The sequence below is a fragment of the Triturus cristatus genome, chromosome 12 (assembly GCF_964204655.1).
Source record: "Triturus cristatus chromosome 12, aTriCri1.1, whole genome shotgun sequence".
NCBI classification, from domain to species: domain Eukaryota; kingdom Metazoa; phylum Chordata; class Amphibia; order Caudata; family Salamandridae; genus Triturus; species Triturus cristatus.
The window spans coordinates 852,613,939-852,636,482 of NC_140595.1; the positions used below are offsets into that span (position 1 = coordinate 852,613,939).

The 22,544-nt window shown below is 44.6% G+C and overlaps 1 protein-coding gene across 1 annotated transcript; it reads right to left on the reverse strand.

Annotated features, from left to right (window-relative positions):
- Positions 1-11,963: 11,963 nt before the first annotated feature.
- Positions 11,964-12,893, reverse strand: LOC146783083 (olfactory receptor 1G1-like). The gene has a single exon (XM_085637280.1). It carries the CDS (start codon positions 12,891-12,893, stop codon positions 11,964-11,966), a length of 930 nt encoding a protein of 309 aa, XP_085493406.1.
- Between the last annotated feature and the right edge of the window lie 9,651 nt (positions 12,894-22,544).

A 22,544-nucleotide genomic window follows, 5' to 3' on the forward strand; every position in this document is an offset into this window, starting at 1 on the left:
AAACTGTAGGATATAGCCATGTCTTAAGTCCCTTGCGAAATTCCAATAGGGAATTACAGTGTCTCAAGTTTGCAGGGAGCTTGTTCCACATGCCAGATACTACTATGCTGAAGGCTCTTCCTCCTACCCTGGCGCGCCTGAATCTCGGAACCACTAGTAGACCAGCTGTTGAAGAGCGGAGTTGCCTGCTTGGTAGGTGGCGTACAAACTTATCCTGCAAGGGGACAGGTCCCAGTCCGTGTACTGCTCTGAAAGTTATGCAAAGGGACTTGAAGACGACCCTTTCCTTCATTGGAAGCCAGTGCAGATCCCGCAGTGCTTTGGTGGCCGAGGCACATCGCCGCCTATCAAGCACTAATTTGGCTGCGGCTGACTGAATCCTCTGCAGTCCTTGGAGGATATACTGCGGGGCCCCCAGATAAAGGGAATTGCAGTAGTCAAGCCTGCTTAATACCGTGTTGCGTACCACTGTAGCTCGTGACTCCCTAGGGAGTTGAGGTAGAATACCACGAAGCAGCCGCAACAGGGCAAAGCAGACATTGGCGGTCTTACTGGCCTGAGATTCCATCTGGAGGTCATCATCGATAATCACCCCAAGATTGCGAACCTTCCTGACCGGTGCAATCGGTACTTCCTCCGGTGCAAGGCAAAATTCGGAGGGCAGATGTTTGAGAATCCTAAATGGTGAACAGAAGACCACCTCAGTTTTACCGCTGTTAAACTGGAGGGAGTTCCTTCTAAGCCACTCCGAAGTCTGGCGCATGCATTGGTGGAAACGGTACATGGAGAGTGCTTCATCCCCTTCTAGAGATAAGGCCAGCTGCGTGTCGTCAGCGTAGTTCACCAAGCTGACGCCGAAAGATTTAATTAACGGGAACAGGGGTCGCAGGTAGATGTTAAAAAGAATAGGGCTTATTGCAGATCCCTGTGGCACCCCGTGCGCAACTTGGGACCTGTAAGAGGAGAAGGGCGCCATAGTGACTACCTGTTGCCTACCTTCAAGGTAGCATTGAAACCACTTCAGCACTATACCTTTAACTCCTATTTGCCTCAGCCTTTCCAACAGGACCGGGTGGCTCACCGTGTCAAAATCTGCCGACATATCGAGAAGCACTAAAATCATGGCATTCCCGTTGTCTGCTCGCAGACGAAGGTGGTCCAGCATGGTAGTAAGAGCTGTTTCAGTTCCGTGGCCAGGACGGAATCCGAACTGGTCCCTAACAAGCAAGAAGTTCTCCTCCAGAAACTGGGACAGAGTCTTGCTAACAGTTTTTTCAAGTATTTTCACCGGGTAAGGCAAAAGAGAGATGGGCCTGAAGTTAGCTGGCACCGAAGGGTCCAAATTCGGTTTTTTTATCAGAGGGTTGACAACTGCCAATTTCCAGCAGTCTGGGACAGATCCCGTCGTCAGGGACTGGTTGCAGATCATCCTTAACAAAGGAAAGGTGTCTCGGCCATAGCGCTTCCATATTCTGTGGGGAAAAGGGTCTAGGGGAGAGCCAGACGACACACTTTCCGTCAGATTATCAAAAGCTTCCTGGGAAAGTGGCTGAAAGCTGTCCAAAACAGCGGTCGTTTGCAGATCTCCGTCATTCGGGCTAATTATTTCCTCAAGACCCTCCTGGATACTAACCTGCAGATTATTTACAATGTTAGGAATTTTCTCCTGAAAAAAGGAGGCGATTTCATTACATAGAGTTTGTGAAGGGGCTACTCTATTGCTCATGCACTCCGGGTTAGAAAGGTCACGGACGATCTGAAAAAGAGCTTTGGAGCCATTGGGAGCCTGAGCAATAGAGTTGGCATAGAACTCTGCCTTGGATCTCAAAATGAGGGTTTTGTATTCCAGTTGTATCTGTCTTAGTACTTCTTTGTCTTCCTCAGAGTAGTGTCTCCTCCATTTCCTCTCCGCTTGTCTGCGAGAGAGTTTAAGTTGATGCAACTTCTCGTTGTACCATGGCGCTGATCTTTTGCTGATCTTCTTTAGTGACTTTATAGGAATGGTGCAGTCCAGTTGCTTAGTTATATGTTCCGTAAGGGACCTATAATTTTCCTCCACGGACTTGTTAGGAGAGAAAGAACTGGTAACAGAAGATATAGTTGGAGGGTCGGCTTTTGCCAGTTTGGCCCATTCTCTATCCAACCTGTAAAGGCTCTGCTGACTAGGCAGATTTTTCTGATAAGGCAACGCCATACTCAGGTGGATTAAAAAATGATCAGTCCAATTCAGGGGCATTATATTAAATACTTCTGTTGTAGCTGGATTGGCAAAGATCAGATCTAGAATGTGTCCCTTCTGATGGGTGGGGCTAGCCACCAATTGATGGAGGTTCAAGTTGGAGCAGGTGTACAGGAGGTCCCTCAGTTGACTGCAAAGGCCTCCGTCCTCACTCAGGTTAAAATCACCTAATACAGCCATGTTGGTATGAGTCATCTTTAGATTGGTGATAGTATCAGCTAGAAGGTGAAATTGTGTGGCTGCGCCCGGTGGCCTGTAACAGAGCATCCCCATGAGTAGGTTCCCACTAGGAGATTGAAGGGAAAAACCCATAATATCTATCCCGCCAACCTCATCAATCTGATATGGTCTGAAATCCAAGGTATCCCTGAAAATCAGGCCCACTCCTCCCCCTCTGCCCGAGCTACGAGGCTTATGAAGGATTTTAAATCCACTAGGACAGGCCCCACTCAGACTAACAGTGGACTCAGTAGTGGCCCATGTTTCTGTAATGAAAAGAGCATCTAAATCCAAGTCTTCCAGGAGGCTGAATACTTCAGAGGAGTGTTTAACAAGCGAGCGGCTATTTATTAAGCCGCAAGAAAGACTAGCACTTACTGGCTTACGTCGCCTTGATGGATTTAACTGTACAAGTTGTGCTCTGCTGTATGTCACTCGTTCTGGCTGGCACCTCAGCCGAGCAGCATTGCTGGCGCTGGGGGCTGCCGAGGCGCGGACGGGCGCAGACGGGCTTGCCTCTGGCGCGCCTCCGGCACGCCATCGGCGCGCCCGCTGCGCGCGCGCGCTGCGCGCTTGCATTGGGTGTCTTAAATAGGTGACCTCTGACTTCCCCAACCTCTAGAGCGCCTTCTAAGATGGCGGCTGATTGTGGCACCAAAGCCGGTTTACACGCCCAATATGGCGGTACCGGGACGAGCAGGGAGTCGTCACGCTAAAGCAGCGTGTGTAGAATTCTTTTAAAGTGCGGGTAAGTGAGGCAGGCGATGTATATCGCAAAATATAAAACACTTGCAATTTTAAAACAATTTAACCGGCACGAGTGGAGCAGAGATGAAGCAGCACCACACGAAGCCCTACAGTTTAAAAACGCTGGTAAATGCACACAAGCCCTACAGTTTAAAACGCTGGTAAATGCACACAAACCCTACAGTTTAAAACGCTGGTAAATGCACACAATCACTCTTTCTGTCACTCAATGCAATCCTCAGTCATTAGGCTGCGCGCTTGCATTGGGTGTCTTAAATAGGTGACCGCTGACTTCCCCAACCTCTAGAGCGCCTTCTAAGATGGCGGCTGATTGTGGCACCAAAGCCGGTTTACACGCCCAATATGGCGGTACCGGGACGAGCAGGGAGTCGTCACGCTAAAGCAGCGTGTGTAGAATTCTTTTAAAGTGCGGGTAAGTGAGGCAGGCGATGTATATTGCAAAATATAAAACACTTGCAATTTTAAAACAATTTAACCGGCACGAGTGGAGCAGAGATGAAGCAGCACCACACGAAGCCCTACAGTTTAAAAACGCTGGTAAATGCACACAAACCCTACAGTTTAAAACGCTGGTAAATGCACACAAACCCTACAGTTTAAAACGCTGGTAAATGCACACAATCACTCTTTCTGTCACTCAATGCAATCCTCAGTCATTAGGATGGCTGGTAAAGGACGATTCAACCCCCACCAACAGGAAAGTGATAATGAGTGGTGACAGCCAGGCTGTCAGCAGAACGGAGGATTGCCAGTGGATGGTGATAGATCCAATGCCGTTTAGTTGCCGTGGGAGACGCAGCTGCATTGGAGAAAACATGCTATACTATGAGGTAAAATCTTGATAAAAGAAGAAGAATAGACAAACCCAGGTTGAAGACGGACACTTGGGAACTGCAGTGTCTGGTGGCTCCACTGGGGCCTCCATCCATATAAGACAACATTTTTTCTTTGAAGTACTACACAGCCCCGGACTGTTCAGTGTTAATTTTGGGGAAAGTTGCTGAGAGGGTCAGGGAACCTGTTGGACCTCAACGGCATTGCTGTAAACTGGCAAATCTATCGTATGGTTGGGAGATAGGGTTGTGGCGGGTGGGCAACAGGTGGAGATATGCTTCCCAACGGTAAGGTATGACGGATGGGATACACAGACACTCTACAGAGTTGGGGGGGTAGGCAGTTTTAAGTCCACAATGCAGTTAAGTGGGTGGGGGGAACTAGTTTTACCAGTTGTGTTAATAGAGTTTCCAGGTGCACAAAGTGGTTTGTAGAAGCAATACTACAAGGTACATGTCTCACCAATTGAAGGTTGTAAAACAAGGCATCGTCCAAAAGGCCTTGAAGGTAAAGGCAAAATATCCTCCCGCCTGAATGCCCTTGGGTACACCTCAGAGGGGCCTAGGTAGATACATGGTACCATGAACAGAGATAAACCCGCTTGTATCTTCAAAATACTTTCATGGAGTGTCAACAGCCTAGGGGAAAAAATTAAAAGAGGGGTGGTATTGCAATACCTGAAACGTCAAGCACCTGATGTAGTATTATTTCAAGAAACACACATACAGGGGAGTTCTTACTGTGCACTCAATAGGTGGGGCTATAAACTAGCGGCCTACTCAGGATACACCAGGGGTTCATTAGGGGTTGGTATCCTACTGCACAAGTCCTTTCATTCACAGTGCGAAATGCCACACACGACCCACAGGGGCATTCTGTAACACTGTCGGGGCATTGGGAGGGCCGGCTTTTAAACATTGTATCCCTCTATATGCCTCCAAGACTACATAACCCCAACACTCGCTGACCTAGGTTCACGCATTATCAGCCTGCCGCAGGGAGAGCTACTTTTCAGAGGTTGTATGTTCTTTTGGGATCACACCCTCAGTTTCCCAGAGCCTGCACTGTGCAAATAACTACGGAGGGATTTCGATCCTTGGAAATTTAAGTTACCTAGGGTCCGGCAGTCTTCTATGATCACAATCCGGACCCTCCTTTGCGTTGGTTGCGAGAGGACATGCAGCACTGGAGGACTCTGCCCCTGTCGGGTTAAGCGTCCTCATATAAAATGATTGGTGCTCCCCTGTTTTGTCAATATTCTACAAAACATGCCATATTTTGTTCCCCCGAGGTACTTTTGCGCTGTTGAGGCGGAGGTACGGACGTTTCCCTGGGACTGATGAACTCTACGAATATCACTAAATAAGCTGACAAAGGGCTGGTACGATGGAGGGACAGGGGTGTGAAATTTAATAAAATATTTACTTGGCCATGGGGCAGGTTGCTCCATTAATCTACTTGTACTGAAGCAAAATCCACTTGTTCCTTTTGCGTCATGTAATGATGCGACAAATTATGGCACGAATCTCATTGTATAAGAGCTCTGAAATCGCCTCTCTGAAATGAAAAGACAATTTATTTAGCACGATAGCTACCCTTAGGTGTCCTAGCGCTGCAGACAACACGTGCAGGGAAACAGTTGAAGCTATATGGGTTTGTTAAAAAGAAGAGTTTTTAAAAGTTTATAAAATGGGAGCAGATTAGGCTCTGAGCGCAGGTGCAGGGGGAGAGAGTTCCAGAGTTTGGCCGTGTTATAAGCAAAAGAGCGACCACCACATCTGGTTCTTTTTATCCTGGGTACTTTGGCGAGGAGAGAGAATGCTGATCTAAGCTGTCTGTTAGGATGGTAGGGGGTAATCATCGATTGGTTGATAGCAGGGCCTATCTTCCAGAAGGCCCTGTGAGCTATACAGAGAGCCTTAAACTCCATTCTCTCCCGGACTGGGAGCCAGTGGAGGTTTTTCAGACCAGAATTGATTGGGAGTCGACGGGGATTCTGGATAAGTGATCGGGCTGCGCAGTTTTGGATGACCTGGAGCTTGCGCAAAGTGGACTGAGGGGCTCCTTGATAGAGGGCATCCCCAAAATCCAGGCGTGACAGAATGAGGCCCTGGACCATAATCTGTCTCGCCTGGAATGGAAGTTGGGGAAGAATCTTCCGAAGTAGCCTGAGTAGACAATAGCAGGTGGCTGCAAGTTTAGCCGCTTGATAGTTGAAGCTGAGGGTGTTATCCAGCCAGATGCCCAGGCTCTTGATTGTGTCCTTTGGTGCTGGGGCAGGACCAAGGCAGGGGGGGGGGCACAGTGAATTCATAAGGAGCTTGGGGGCATTACCCAAGAGCATAAGCTCTGTTTTGTCTCCGTTCAACTTTAAACAGGACAGTGTCATCCATTTAACCACCTTCTCCAAGCATCCACTCAGGTTGTTATGAGCGGTGTTAGGCTGGTTAAGGGCCACCACTAGCTGAGTGTCATCGGCGTAAGTGATGATGTTTATGCCGAAAGGACGGACAACCTCTGCTAGGGGCCTCATATATATGTTAAACAGCGTGGGGCTCAGGGAGGAGTCCTGAGGCACACCGCAACTGAGTGGCTTGCTGGGAGAGGTGGTTTCACCTTCAAAAACCTGGAAGTAACAGTCTGCCAGGAATGATTTAAACCATTTAATTGCATTTCCTGAGACTTCCAAGTTGATGAGTCGGTGTATTAGTGTCAAATGCGGCACTTAAGTCAAGGAGGATGATTGCTGCTGCGTCTCCTTGATCCAGCATCTTCCTGGCTTCTTCCGTTACCAAAAGGAGTGATGTTTCGGTACCATGCATGGGACAGAAACCTGTCTGGGAAAGATCGAGCAAATGATTGTTCTCCAGGAACTCTGTCAGTATGGTATTGACATATTTCTCCAGGACCTTGCCCAGCCATGGTAACAAGGACATTGGCCGGTAATTACGGGGGTTGTCTAGATCCAGGTTATATTTTTTCAAGAGGGCCTTAACCATGGCGCGTTTCCAGGGGGGAGGGACTATGCTGGAGGACAAGGAGGCATTGAGCATGTCAAGTATGGTAGGGAGAATGTTATCAATCGGTGGCAGCAGGGCGCCTGGGGGTGCCGGGTCTAGGGGGGAACCGGATTTTACCTGATGCATAATGGGTTCCAATATGGAGGGGTCCAGCAAGGGGAGGGTATCTAAAGTAGCTGAGAGACGGAGTTCCACATTTGAGGGATTAGCAGAGGTTATGTCATGATGAGTGGATGGGAAGGAGGTATAAATTGTTAGTATTTTTTGAGAAAAAACTCTGCAAGGTTGTTGCAGCGGATTTGTGCATCACTGGTGTTAGGTGACTTTTCGGGGAGTTGAAGGAGAGTTTTAGCGATATTATATATTTCTTTCGGCCTGAAGGCGGCTGCTTTGATTTTTTTCTTCGAAAAAGGTTGATTGAGAAGTTTTGATTTTGTTTTTGTAAGTTTTTATTGCTTCCCTGTATGCGATTTTACTGGAACGGAATAGTCTAGTCACCATTTCCTTTCAAATTGTTTGCAGCATCGTTTCATTTCCCATAAACTGGGGGAATACCAGGGTGCAGTTGCAGCGCTGCGCTTTGTTTCGGAGTGTTTTACGGGGAGCACGGAGTCCAGGGAGTTGTGAATCCAGTTATTGTATTCCTCGTTGGCTAGAATGGGATTGGCATTGTTGGGTGGCCTAGAGGTTTCGAGGGCCGTCGACCAGCGGTCAAGGGGAAGTCTGGACCAGTTCCGTGTCCTGTGCATGGTCGAGTTAGTGGGAAAGTGGGAATCAGGGGTGATCCATGAAAGAGGGATCAGAAAATGATCCGACCACAGGAGCGGGGAAGGGATTCCGGCTGTGAGATTCGCACAATTACTAAAGACAGGATCTAATAGATGGCCTTTGATGTGTGTGGGGTTAAGCACTAGTTGGTTAAATTGTAGTGTGGCAAGACTCATAGTCATTTCTGTAGCAATGTGGTCAGAGGCGTGGTCGAAGTGGATATTAAAATCCCCTAATAGTGTGAAGTTGGATGGCCTGCATGCCAGATCGGCTGTAATGGAGGGGAGGGTGTTTAGAAATTCTCCTATCAGATACATAAACAAAATACCTCTGGCACCATTAATCACAGTGTTCTTTTAGCGACACTAGTCTTTTTAATTGACTTTGGGCATCAACTCATAATTTTAAGTTTTTCATCAAATCTTTTTTTTCTGAGACATTTCCTTCATCGAGTATATTTACACATCTCCTACATTTATGACAACATGTAAAACATTTATATACAAAACAAATACACATTTATGTTGTTTTTAAACACACTCTCGACTAATTAGACAAAAATACATATCATGCATTTTTTTGACATTACACACCATATATACACATTTTCAACTGATATTGAAAAGGGGTTTATCTCCCTTTCTGTCTTACTGTTTTGATAACATGATGTTTTTGGGACCATATAGCCCTTGGTCCTCAAAATGTTTTTTAATTTGTAAAGTCCTAAATAGGGTCGGAGAGTATTTTCAAACCTAGTGTAGAGGGGCGGAATTTAAACCGCTGAGCAGTCCATAGTGGATCGTTCTCTTCTTTTTTCTAGTTAGCTCCGAACCGCTATGTGATTAGTGCCAAAAGTGCCAGAAATTCTCCTATAGCCCTGGGAGGGCGATATATAAGTAGGCCGTAGAAGGTAGTTGTGGGTGAGAAGTCGATGGCGAAAGAGAGACTTTCGCAATCTGGTATCAAATTCGAAGAATGGCGGCACCTATAACAATCCTTAAAGATGACTGCTAAGCCCCCCCCTCTGCCCTCTCTACGGTCTGCTCGCTGTATTCGGTATCCCTGAGGGAGGATCTGAATGAGATCAGGTTCTGACTCTGCATGGAGCCAGGTCTCTGTCAGGAAGAGAGCATCTGGGGTAAGTTCCTCCAGGAGGATGGCAATTTCTGTGGAGTGTTTGGGGAGTGACCTGCAATTTAAGAGGTACATATTGCGCTGAGTATTTTTAGTGTCAAAGGTAGGTTGAAAATGAAATCCGTAGTGTGTGCAAGTTGCATGTTTGTCTGCCATATTCCAAATATGTTGGCAGCTAGCAGGGTTTGTTCTTCGCAGATTATGGTGAGAATTGGGGCTATAGCACCTAAGAAGCGGTAAAGAACGTGCAGGGGTTGTGGCCCCTGGCCCCGGCCTGCCACGGAGGGGCGCAGACGGGCTTATCTTTGGGGGTGGGGCCAGGGGGGTGACTGAAGGGAGTGGTAGATGCACTCCCTTCACTGTGCATAACTGCAAAATCGTCATGCGTAGTGAAAGCTCTCTCAAACCCAGCAAAACAGCTGAGAGCAGGCAAAGACTCGCCGTCTGTTCTGGAGAGCCAATTGAGGGTACTTAGGCCAATCCTGGAGCTGCTTTCATGTATGAGAGTAGCTTCAGGATTGGCCGCAGGGCATTCCAGGAGCCTTTGCTGCCTAGAGAAGAGCACGATGTGACTTGCTGCAATTTTAAATTTTTTATTTTTCTCACCTGTGACACCTATGTCCACCCCACCATCCCTGCCAACCCTGCCCTCCCCTCCGCTCATCCAGCACACTGGCTGTGCCCGGGTGTGCATGGACTGGCAGAGTGGCTTGTGTGGATCACCTTGTGTTTTTTTTTTACCCAGAATCCCCTGCAAACCTTACATTTACTTAAAAAGTCCAGACATTTCTGTGTGGGAAAGTTGTTGGATCACTCCATGAGTACAAATGTCCTCTATTTCAGTCTTATAGGGTCTATTACCTCCGATCTGCCCCTGTGGTGGCAGGCAGCCAATAGGCACCAGGTTTTTTTTTAAAGATAAAAATATAGGGGTGCGTCATAACCCCATCCCTCGCAAATGAAGAAAAAGTCGTTCTGCCCCCAACACCCTCGCAAAGCCCATGGAGCACCTTACGGGGGCAGAGAAATCCAATGCAGCAATTTGCACCGTGTTGTGTTGCTCCAGATTGTTGGATCCACTCAGAGTCACTGGCGAGAAGGAGATATGGTTCGAGTATGGAGTTAGTGAAATACAGCACAACGTCAAGCAGTCTTTGCTGATATGTTGATGGTATGTCGGGGGCTCTGCTTGGTGCTTAAGTGAGGTCTCGTAATGCTGTGTCTCATCAGTTCAAGATCTATCGTGAAACTATAGCAATGTCACTCAGAGAATCCTAGTGTGTGTGATAGAATGTTCGTACTCCGAGGGGCAGGTTAGATAACACATCATGCATTGCAATGCACAAGACAACTTACTGTGCTGCATGGCGTGACAGGGCAGACATGTGTCTTATCTAATAAGATATGGCGCACTCCACCTCTCTCCCTGTGCCGGCCCACTGAGTGCAGCCTAGTGTCAATGCAGGCACAAGGGTGCCTGTGGTAAAGCCAGGATTGTTTTTGTCGAGGAAGGGAAACCTTCCTGCACTAAAACAATCCTGTGATCTTTTTCCTCTTTCTATGTGTGCCGCAAAATGCAACATGTGTAAAAAAGGAAAAACCAGGAGAAATACACATATGTCACCTTGTTACATCTCACTTGGGACATATCATTTTGACACATTCTCAGATTTACAAGTATTAGAATAGCTGGAAATGCAACTCAAATGGGAAGGTGTAGTATGTTGATGCATTCCCAGGTCTTAGTAAAATTAGGAATGAGCTAAAATCAATGGGTGGATGTGTTGAAAGATCCATGCTCTACACATGGAGTGACTTCCAAGATCAAGCAAAAGCAAGGCAGCGAATTGTACTACCTTATGTTACTTCAGATTTACTATGCCAGAAAGAGGTGTGGCGCCGCGGACGTTGGAATCTGGGGATCACGGTTCGATCCCTGGCGCCGGCGGCAGATTAGCCCAGCACCATGTGACTCTAGGCAATAGCTTGCTTAATCTTCCCGATGGCCCCCAGCGCCTGGAGACCCTTATGGGTGATTGTTAGCGCTTTACAAATGTGGATTAATATTGAGCCACAAAAGGTGGCTTTGGGTGGCTTGGCATATCTCACTGAATCCCTTGTATTGCCGTGTGTGAACTAATGACAATACAAGAGCATCATAAATCTAGGACCCATTTGCTTGATTGCCATATATTATGAAGCATAATCGGAGCGGAGCATGACACTATTTAGGGGGACATAATCTTTACATGACAGCTGCAAAGATCCTAGAAGCAGTGGGCGAGAAAATAAAAAATATAAATAGGAGTAAGTAGGAAGGTAACAATTAAAAGTTGAGTGATACAATTCTGCTGAAATTAAGAGGTTATGCAGGTGATGAATTGTATGCATAATTATGTATCCACCACACATGCCACATAATCAATCTACTGCCTAATTTTGGTGCGTTCCCAGATTTACCATTACTGGTAGATGTGGGAATGCTCCAAAATGCAACGCCTTCCTAGGAGAGGAGTAACGAGGAGAAATGTCTTTATTCCACCTCGTTTGTTCCTCCTTCTATGTGTGCTGCTTTCCACAGCACGCGCAGAAAGAGCAGAATGCCTCAGGGGATTGTTTTTGTGCAGGAAGTTGCTCCTGGTGCAAGGGTGCCTGCGTTGGCGCTAGGCAGCACATTGTGCACCTGTGCTAGGAAAATGGCGGAATGCACTGTATTGTGACTCGCTGCGCTGCGTTGCTTTTTGATAAGTATGAATCCTAATGCTTGGGCTTCATGTGACAGATTCAGAGATGCGCTGTGAGATGGAGCTTTCGATCTGTAATATGGAAGAATATAGATTTTTCTTCTTGGTACGGTAGGGCTATGGATAAAAAGTCAAAATGCAGAATTTTAAACACACAATTTTTTAATAACATCAACCTGACACAATTTAGAAAGTAGTGCAGTTTTTTTAAGACTATTACAGTCAGCCCTGCACAGCCTATGAGTTGCTGCCCTTCTTGTGGATTGATTTCCTAAGAACCTGTTTCACATCTTCATTCCTTAGACTATAAATGATCGGATTCAGCATTGGGGCAAAAACTGTATAAAACAGTGATGCCAGCTTATCTGGCTGCTCTTGGCTGCCTGGAGGGGTGAAGTGGGTTGCAGCCCCGGTCCCGTAGAACAGGAAAATCACCATGAGGTGAGCAGAGCAGGTGGAGAAGACCTTCCGCTTACCCTCCGTGGAAGGGATGTTCAGGATCACCCTAATAATGTGTACGTAAGAGATGAGTATGCTCAAGAAGGTGACCAATGCCGAACACCCACCCATTAAAAAGAAAACAATGTCATTGCGCAAGGTGGTTCCACAGGCCAGCTTCAGCAAGGATGGAAATTCACAAAGGAAACTGTCAATCTTGTGGTGTCCACGAAAGGGTAATTGAGAAACAAGAAAGGTATTTACGAAGGAGATCAGCGAAGCACCCATCAAGGAAAGAGATATCATATTGACACATAGCTGCCTGCTCATGATGGTTGTGTAATTTAATGGGTAGCAGATGGCGGTATAACGATCATAGCACATGACAGTGAGGAGAAAAGTATCTGAAAATGACAGCCATAGGATAACAAATACTTGGGTAATGCAGTCATGGAAAGCAATTGTCTTCTGCTGGGTCCATAGATCCTTCAACATTCTGGGGACTGTCACCGAGACAGAGATAATGTCAAGGAAGCAGAGGACAGACAGGAAGAAATACATAGGGGTGTGAAGCTTCTTCGTGGTTGTGATGACTGCGATAACGATGAGGTTTCCAGAGATTGCCACAATGAAGATAAGCAGAAAAACAGCAAACAGGGAGACTCGAGCATCTGAGCAGAGAGAAAACCCTATGAGGATGAATTCTTCTCCAGTGGTGCAATTCCACATTGTCCGTCTTTGACGCATGTACCTGCATCAGAAATCAACAGAGGAAGTATATAGTGATCGCTGAATATTCAACACACATCAATAGAGAGGATCCAAAGGGTACCACCAAGGATGCTTCACGCCATTTACATCCAGCAAAACAGAGCACAGAGGAACAATCAGAGTGAATGAAATATAAATGATGAGATATCCTGTCTAAAGATCTGCATGTGTCATTTATCTCCTTTTCTGCCTCCATATCTCTAGCCGTGGTGTTGCAACACTGTGCTCAAGTACCATATGGAGTCTTCACATCAGTTTGTTGAACACTCACCTAAATGAATAATAAAATTGAACAGTTTTAAATACAATTTACACTTTAAATTCTGCTGCACCACAAGACTTACTCCTCTCACCTGAGCATTTCAAGTTCCGCAGGGAATTTTTCAGACAAATGACGAAAGATAAATAAATTTCTTTACACCAATACACAGATTACACTCATCTATACTTGAATGTTTCCAGCTCATTGAACTTATTAAGTCTCAAACACGTCCTAGACAAACTAATCAATAGGGTGTCTCCTTTCTAGTTACAATTGAAGCCAAGCAAAATGGAACTCCAGCTTTTGGGCTAAACAATTCCACTCTCCAGGTCAAAAACTGATCAAAGAATTCTTTTCATCTGGCATTTCACCCTCACTTGTGACATTTACAAATTCTCTAGTCTTCAACATTCATCCAAATCTCTTTCTAAAGCAAGACTTCAATAACTGGTAAAAACTGGATTCATTGAAAGGGGAATTTTGAATTCACCTATAAAGGAAAATCAATCCTTCTATCTCTACTGCAGACTTCAGGAAGGCAGTCCAAGCACCAGTGTGTTCTATTCAAGATATAGGTAAACTCCTGGTAGGCGTTCTGAAATCCATAACCTCAGCCTCTCAAGGTCAAGCTGCAAGTAGCAGCATACCTAGCCTCCAATGAAAAAAATATCACCAACAAAATAGCCTACATCATCTGCAAGACTCAGCTCTCTGGGTCTCTTCATTATCATTAAGACGAACTGCATATCATCGAAGCAAACCACGCCCTGGACATCTCTCAATCTGGCTTCAGAAGCATCCACAGCACCGAGACCACACTTCATGCCACCACCGACGCTACCTCTCCCTTCTCGACTCGGGTGAAACCTCAACCCTCATCCCTTTGGACCTCTCGGCTGCCTTCAATACCATCTCCCCCCACATCCTAATCATGAGACTCCATGATGCCGGTGTCCACGAAAAGGCCATGGACTGGATCCACTCCTTCTTCACGGGTCAAACACAGCAAGTCCGACTACCTTCATTCCTCTCCAAACCCACGGAGATCAGCTGCGGAGTCCCGCAGGGCTCCACCTCGTGAGCCCACCCTCTTTAATGTCTACATGGCATCTCTTGTGGCCATCATCAGGAACTACAGACTCAGCATCATCTCCTATACCGATGACACCCAACTGATCTTCTCCCTCACCAATGAACACACAACCACCAGAAACAACTTCCACAGTGGGTTAAAGGCCGTAGTCACCTGGATGAAAACCAGTTCCCTCAAACTCAGCTCATACAAGATTAAAGACCTCATCCTAGGATGCACCCCCTCTGCTTGGGACTACTCCTGGTGGGTGCAGAGACAGAATATCGAGTACAAAATATCGAGTTGCACAAATATCGAGTCAATAATATCATGAGTCATAAATAGCGATAGCAAGAATATTGTGGTCAAGAATATCGATTTAAGGTAAGTAATATCGATGTAAAAAATATCAAAGTGTTTAATATAGTTTGCAAAAATATAATTGTTAAAAATATTGGTTTTTATTATAGTTATGTATGTTAGTATATATTTTATATGTTCGTGATGTATGTATTTTTTGTACTTCGAATTGTTTGTATTTTTAATATATGTGTTTCATTTGTAGTAGTTATTTATTTTTATTTGAATTTTGCGCTTTTAGTTCCGTAGCGGGTTGTGGGTTTTTATGGGACTAGGGTGGGGAAGTAATTTAATTGTATCAAATTTATTTTATTTTTTATTTGAATTTTGTGTGTTTTAGTTCCGAAGCGGGTTGTGGGTTTATAGGGAAATAGGGTGGAAAGTAATTTAATTATATTACATTAATTGATTATGTGTATTTATCAATATTTGTTTAATTGATATATTATAGTGTAAATGTGTAAAGTAATTTATTATTAATACATTAATAATTGGTTATTAATTATTTTTAATTAATTAATTAGTAAACAATTATGGTAATTCTCTAATTTATTTTTGGCGTGTATTGTGGTGTTTATATGTGTAAAGGGTGGGATTTTTTTATTTATTTATGAATTAATAATTGGTTGTTAATTAATTTTAATCCATTAATTGGCTATTAATTTTGGTAAATTTGTCATTAATGTTAGGGGGCCGATACTGATCCTGGACTTTTATTCTACATACAAATCGGATCCGTATTTTTTTTCCATACAAATCGTACAAGTCCCTTCCAACTCGTGTAGTACGATTCGTACGGGAAAAATACATACAGATCGGCCCGATCCTTACAAATCGGATCGGGAAAAGCTGTACGACACGGACTTGTAAAAAAGACCATAACATTTGTAAACAGGCTGTACAACCCGTCAAGTACGATTCGTACCGGGTTGTCAGCATGCGATTTGTATGGAAAATGGCCTATATACGGGGAACGACTCGTACCGGGCTACGAAGCAAACCCCTATACGCCTCGTACCCTGGTATGACTCGTTCTGGGGGTACGACTCCTATTGGGGTACGGGTCGTATAGGGGTATGAGGCGTACAGGGGTCCCCCCACATGCGAGGCATGTGTATGTAGCCTACCCCAACATCGCGCATGTACGCACCGTACATACGCGATTTTGGGGTCCGCACCATACATACGCAATTTTGGGGTACGGTGCGTACACAAGCGATTTTGGGGTACGGTGCTTGTACGGTGCGTACACGACCAGTACCCCTTCAGCGTGTATATACGCTCTGTACCCCACTTTCTGTGTCATCGGTACACACCGTACATACGCACCGTACCCCTGTATTCATGGGGTGTACGATGCGTACATGGGGGATCCGTCTCGTACTGTTTTCAGGGCATACAATATTTTTCCGGCACTTTTTGGCTCCTGTAAAAAAAGAGCCGTACGGAGTGCCGTTTGTACGAATCGTACTTGACGGGTTGTAAACTGCTGCCGGGAATACATGTGAACGTCGCGTGCAGGGCAATCCGAATCGGAATCGCTTGTATTTACGAGTTGTATGGTCTTTTTTACAATTTGTATGGAGAGCGTCTATTTGTACGGATCGTACTTCCTAGGTTGTAGGGGAATCCTTACAAGTATGAGTTGTATGGGGAAATCGCTCCATACCACGATTTGTACAGCGTTTTTCCAGGATCGGAATCGGCCCCTATATTGTTAAAGTGTGTGTAGTCAATTCATGTTCATTACATTTTTTTGTTAACACTATTCTTCTAATTCATTAATAATTATGTCAATTATGTAAATACATTTTATTAAAAATGTTGAAGTGTTTAGCTATTTGTGTGGTGTTATAGAGTAGGAAATAAAATAAGTACATTGTTGTGTAGTTGCTATATAACCTATACAGGATCTGCGGTTTGGATTACATAAACTGTGGGACTGGTGACGGACTGATTCCGTGCACCCCAGCCGGGTATGTAAGCCTGTCTGTATCAGCTAGCTCACAGTGCCACTAGAATCGCCTCTTATTGGGGAGAGTATAGTTCTTGGCAACCTCATAACATGACAACCCTGATCCATCAGAATCGTGGAAACAATATACTACTTTTCGCTCAGTCACTCGTGTTCACTTAGGGCATCATTAGGATGGCGGGTGGACTTTGCCCGCCCGCCCTCAAGATGGAAAACGGGACTGCCCTCCATATGTGCGGCAGTCCCGTGGGGGATATTAGGATGCGCCCGCCACACTGGCGGGCGCATCACACATATTTGACATTGAGGCGGGAGGTGCTTTCAGTAGCAGCCGCTGCAATGCCAAAAGTGCATGTTGTGCATAGGTACCCCCATGTGTATCCCCCACCCTCCAAACATCCTGGGGGCCCGCAACGGGCCCCCAACTTGAAGATCTGCATGCCATTCTGTGGCGGCAACGCCACCACGGAAAGGCTGCCGCCCGCCTGCATCCTGATATGGATGGCGGTGTCTAGAAGACACCACCATCATATTAAACCCTTTTCCGCCCGGTCGACTTGGCGACTGGGCGGAAAAGCGGCGGACGGTCTTCCCGTCTGCCGCGGTCCCCCCTGCCATACTAATATGGCGGGGGGAAATGGGAGGCAGGCGTCGGGAGGATATAGGGCGGATCGCCACCGCCATGCGGGTGGTGGCGATCCACCCTACATCCGAATGATACCCTTAGTTTCTCTCAGAGAAATACACAGAATAAACCAGCTGGCCGTTTTCAATAAGAGTTTATTGAACAGTTGTTATTCTAGTGTAGAATAGATGAGCTGTAACAACCATTAGACAGTAGCAGAGATATATGATTATAATTACTATGAAAGTAAAAGGATGGTACAGTTCTACCATTTTGCAGTAATCATGAATATATTCAAGTACATAAAATATATGATGAAAAGTGTTTACTCCTACAATGCTTCCATAACTAGTTGTACCTAATTATACCTAGCATCTGTGTAGGTGTTATGCCAAGAATCCCTCTAGGATCTAGTCAACCCCATTACCTGAGAATGAGAGAATATGGGATCCCGTCCTGGTCTCAGGTTGAACACCCCACGAGGGATGTTAGACCACTGCGAGCTGGAGTGTCTGCATGCAGGAACCTCAGCGTCTCTGGTCAGTGTGTCAGCCAAGAAGTCTCGTCTCCTCTGTCCTTCTAAGAAAGATGTAATGCACATATACCCATGGTGTCCCCAGGGGTCCTACCTTGCTGTGTTACTGTGTCAGCCTAAAGGATGACTTCGGGCCTGCACTTCATAGAGAGAGATTATACAGGAGATGGTAGTCCTGCTGTGCTTCCAAGAAACCTAATGCATAATATATGAGATTCGAACTAGTGAAAAACCTGCGTTCTGAATGCAGTGTCGTATCTAGGTAAAAGATCAGTCCCTAAGAACTGTTATGTTTGTAATGTAGGGAAGAATTTAGGTAAAAGGTTTCAATGTTACCTGTTCATATATAGGGTTTTTTTGTAAATATTTTCTCGTTTAAAATTAAAAAACAATGGTAAATGTATGTATTATTTCATTTGATATAATATTTGTAGTTTTTTGTTATATGTTATTAATATTATATTATGTGTTCTTTTAATATGTTTAATATTTACTTTTTTATTTTTAAAATTTATATTTTTATTTTTATTAATTTTGTAATTATTTTTTTTAAGTGTTTGAGTGTGTATACTATTTTTTTTCTCCACTATCCAGCACTTTCGCTACTATTGTACTGACTGGAGTTGGAATAGTGATTTTTATCTCTCCGCTATTCTGCACTTTCCCTACTGTTGCTCTTACTGGAGTGGGAAAAGTAGTTTTTATCTCTCTGCTATTCTACACTTTCCCTACTGCTGCACTGTTTGGAGTGGGAAAAGTAATTTCTACCCCTCCGCTATCCAACAGTTCACCTACTGTTGTACTCACTGGAGTTGGAATAGTAAATGTAATTATTTTGCTATCCAACGCTTTTCCTACTGTTGCACTGATTGCATTGGGAAATGTAAGTGTAATTTTTTTTCATAGTTTAATGTTATAATTTATTCTAGAATGTTTTGTTATATTTTAAATTATTTATATATATATATTATGTTTATATAAGTTTTAAATTTTAAAATAAATAAATTGAAGATAATAGTTAATTATATTAAAGTAAATATATATGTATGATTTATTATGTTTGTGTGCTTTTTAATTCAGTTTATTTGTAATATTTTGTAAAAATGTAGATTAAATTTAATTTATTTTGTTAAAATCAATTTTCATTATTCATATATTGAATATATATTAATTATTTTTACATATATATATATATATATTCACTGAAAAAAACATAGGTTTCAGACATGTTATAGTTAGGAATTAGTGATGTCATCAGTGATGTCATTTGAGATGTCATCAGTGATGTCATCAGTGATGTCACTGACCATGTCAAGCATGATGTAATATGTGACATCATCAGCAGTGGATTGCGGGCGCACGAGTTATAGTGAGTACAACTAACTATAACGGAGGAATTTCAATGGTTTTGTACGAGTGAAATGTCCAGCTAACTATAACAGCCCTGAAACCTATGGTTTTTTCAGTGAATATCTAAGGTTTTTTAAATGCTAATTCCTAACTATAACATGTCTGAAACCTATGGTTTTTTCAGCGAATTTCAAAGGTTTTTTAAATGATAATTTTTAAATGTAATAATAGTTATATGTATTTTTTTATACTGATTTTTACAGTTTTTTAACTGTTTATTTTTACATATTTTATTTTTTAAATTACATTATATATTTTTAATATGAATGGAAATAAATATGTTTTTTAAAATATTGAAACTGAAATATTGTTTTTTTGTTGAATGTATAAGTGCAGAACTATAAGTGTGTTGGTTAGTTAGGATACTGCATGCATAGTGGATAGGGGTTTGAGGCAGTCCATGTGCTAATGCCTGGCTCGCTGCATGAGTACTTGGATACTGACTGAATGATTAGAGTACTGCAAGGAGAGTGCCTGGGTGAATTTATGAGTGTTAGAATTACTTTTCAGAATCAGTACTGGGCTGAAAGATGCAGCACTGAGGTCTCTCCTGATAATAAGGTGAGTAAATCGGAATTTGTAGTGCAGCTGATTTTAGATGAATATTTTAAAGTTCCACTGCACACTTAGAAAAATTTCCAAGTTATACCAGTCAATGTTAGCCTATGGAAGGAAATTCAAGTTACTGGTAAGTACGGTTAGAATTACTTTTCAGGATCAGTACTGGGCTCAAAGATGCAGCACTGAGGTCTCTCCATGTTCACGGGAGTACTATTAAACAGGAACAGGGGTGGGAGCACACCGCTTCACCTCCCAGCAACGTTCGCCCCTGGCATTGTGGTAAATGCAGTTTCAGTTACTTGCTTGCTTCAAGAGTGTTTGAGTGTTTCGCCACAGTTGGCACAGATAGTGCTGATCTCTAGACACGTGTTTCTGGTTCTTTAGCAGTCATCGGTAGAGATTACAGTCTTTGAAATTTGGGGTTTGCTGAGTAGGCTGCCAACAACTTTCTCAGGTCAGATACCTCTCACTGGCATGCGGGTGCCTCATCCATGAACTCGTCAGCTCAATGACTCACTGGAGAACTATTAAACAGCGGTGGGAGCACACCGCTTCACCTCACAGGAAGGTTCACCCCTGGCATTGTGGTAAATGCAGTTTCGGTTACTTGCCTGCTTCAAGAGTGTTCGAGAGTTTCGCCACAGTTGACGCAGATAGTGCTGATCTCTAGACACGCAGTTCTGGTTCTTTAACCAGCATCAGTTGAGATTACAGTCTTTCTAATGTGGGGTTTGCTGAGTATGCTACCAATATCTTTCTCAGATCAGGTACCTCTCACAGGCATGCAGGTGCTTCATCCACGAGATCTTCAGCTCAATGACTCACAGGAGTACTATTAAACAGGAAAAGGGGTGGGAGCACACCACTTCGCCTCCCAGCAAGGTTCACACCCTGGCATTGTGGTCAATGCAGTTTCAGTTACTTGCTTGCTTTAAGAGTGTTCGAGTGTTTTGCCACAGTTGGCGCAGATAGTGCTGATCTATAGACACGTGTTTCTGGTTCTTTAACCGTCATCAGTAGAGATTACAGTCTTTGAAATTTGGGGTTTGCTGAGTAGGCTTCCAACATCTTTCTCAGGTCAGGTACCTCACACAGGCATGCGGGTGCTTCATCCACGAGCGAGTCAGCTCAATGGCTCACGGGAGTACTTTTAAACAGGAACAGGGGTGGGAGCACACCGCTTCACCTCCTAGCAAGTTTCGCCCCTGGCATTGTGGTAAATGCAGTTTCAGTTACTTGCTTGCTTCAAGAGTGTTTGAGTGTTTCGTCACAGTTGGCGCAGATGGTGCTGATGTTTAGACACATGTTTCTGGTTCTTTAACTGTCATCAGTAGAGATTACAGTCTTTCAAATTTGGGGTTTGCTGAGTAGGCTGCCAACAACTTTCTCAGGTCAGATACCTCTCACTGGCATGCGGGTGCCTCATCCATGAACTCGTCAGCTCAATGACTCACTGGAGAACTATTAAACAGCGGTGGGAGCACACCGCTTCACCTCACAGGAAGGTTCACCCCTGGCATTGTGGTAAATGCAGTTTCGGTTACTTGCCTGCTTCAAGAGTGTTCGAGAGTTTCGCCACAGTTGACGCAGATATTGCTGATCTCTAGACACGCGGTTCTGGTTCTTTAACCGTCATCAGTAGAGATTACAGTCTTTCTAATGTGGGGTTTGCTGAGTATGCTACCAATATCTTTCTCAGATCAGGTACCTCTCACAGGCATGCAGGTGCTTCATCCACGAGATCTTCAGCTCAATGACTCACAGGAGTACTATTAAACAGGAAAAGGGGTGGGAGCACACCACTTCACCTCCCAGCAAGGTTCACACCCTGGCATTGTGGTCAATGCAGTTTCAGTTACTTGCTTGCTTTAAGAGTGTTCGAGTGTTTTGCCACAGTTGGCGCAGATAGTGCTGATCTATAGACACGTGTTTCTGGTTCTTTAACCGTCATCAGTAGAGATTACAGTCTTTGAAATTTGGGGTTTGCTGAGTAGGCTTCCAACATCTTTCTCAGGTCAGGTACCTCACACAGGCATGCGGGTGCTTCATCCACGAGCGAGTCAGCTCAATGGCTCACGGGAGTACTTTTAAACAGGAACAGGGGTGGGAGCACACCGCTTCACCTCCCAGCAAGGTTCGCCCCTGGCATTGTGGTAAATGCAGTTTCAGTTACTTGCTTGCTTCAAGAGTGTTTGAGTGTTTCGTCACAGTTGGCGCAGATGGTGCTGATGTTTAGACACATGTTTCTGGTTCTTTAACTCTCATCAGTAGAGATTACAGTCTTTCAAATTTGGGGTTTGCTGAGTAGGCTTCCAACATCTTTCTCAGGTCAGGTACCTCTCACAGGCATGTGGGTGCTTCATCCACGAGCTCGTCAGCTCAATGACTCACGGGAGTACTTTTAAACAGGAACAGGGGTGGGAGCACACCGCTTCACCTCCCAGCAAGGTTCGCCCCTGGCATTGTGGTAAAAGCAGTTTCGGGTACTTGCTTGCTTCAAGAGTGTTCGAGTGTTTCGCCACAGTTGGCACAGATAGTGCTGATCTCTAGACACGTGTTTCTAGGTCTTTAACTGTCATCAGTAGAGATTACAGTCTTTGAAATTTGGGGTTTGCTGAGTAGGCTGCCAACATCTTTCTCAGGTCAGGTACCTCTCACAGGCATGCGGGTGCTTCATCCACGAGCTCGTCAGCTCAATGACTCACGGGAGTACTTTTAAACAGGAACAGGGGTGGGAGCACACCGCTTCACCTCCCAGCAAGGTTCGCCCCTGGCATTGTGGTAAATGCAGTTTCAGTTACTTGCTTGC

Bases quoted from the DNA above. Each gene is read 5' to 3' on its own strand.
- LOC146783083 (XM_085637280.1), bottom strand. From the start codon at position 12,893: ATGTGGAATTGCACCACTGGAGAAGAATTCATCCTCATAGGGTTTTCT.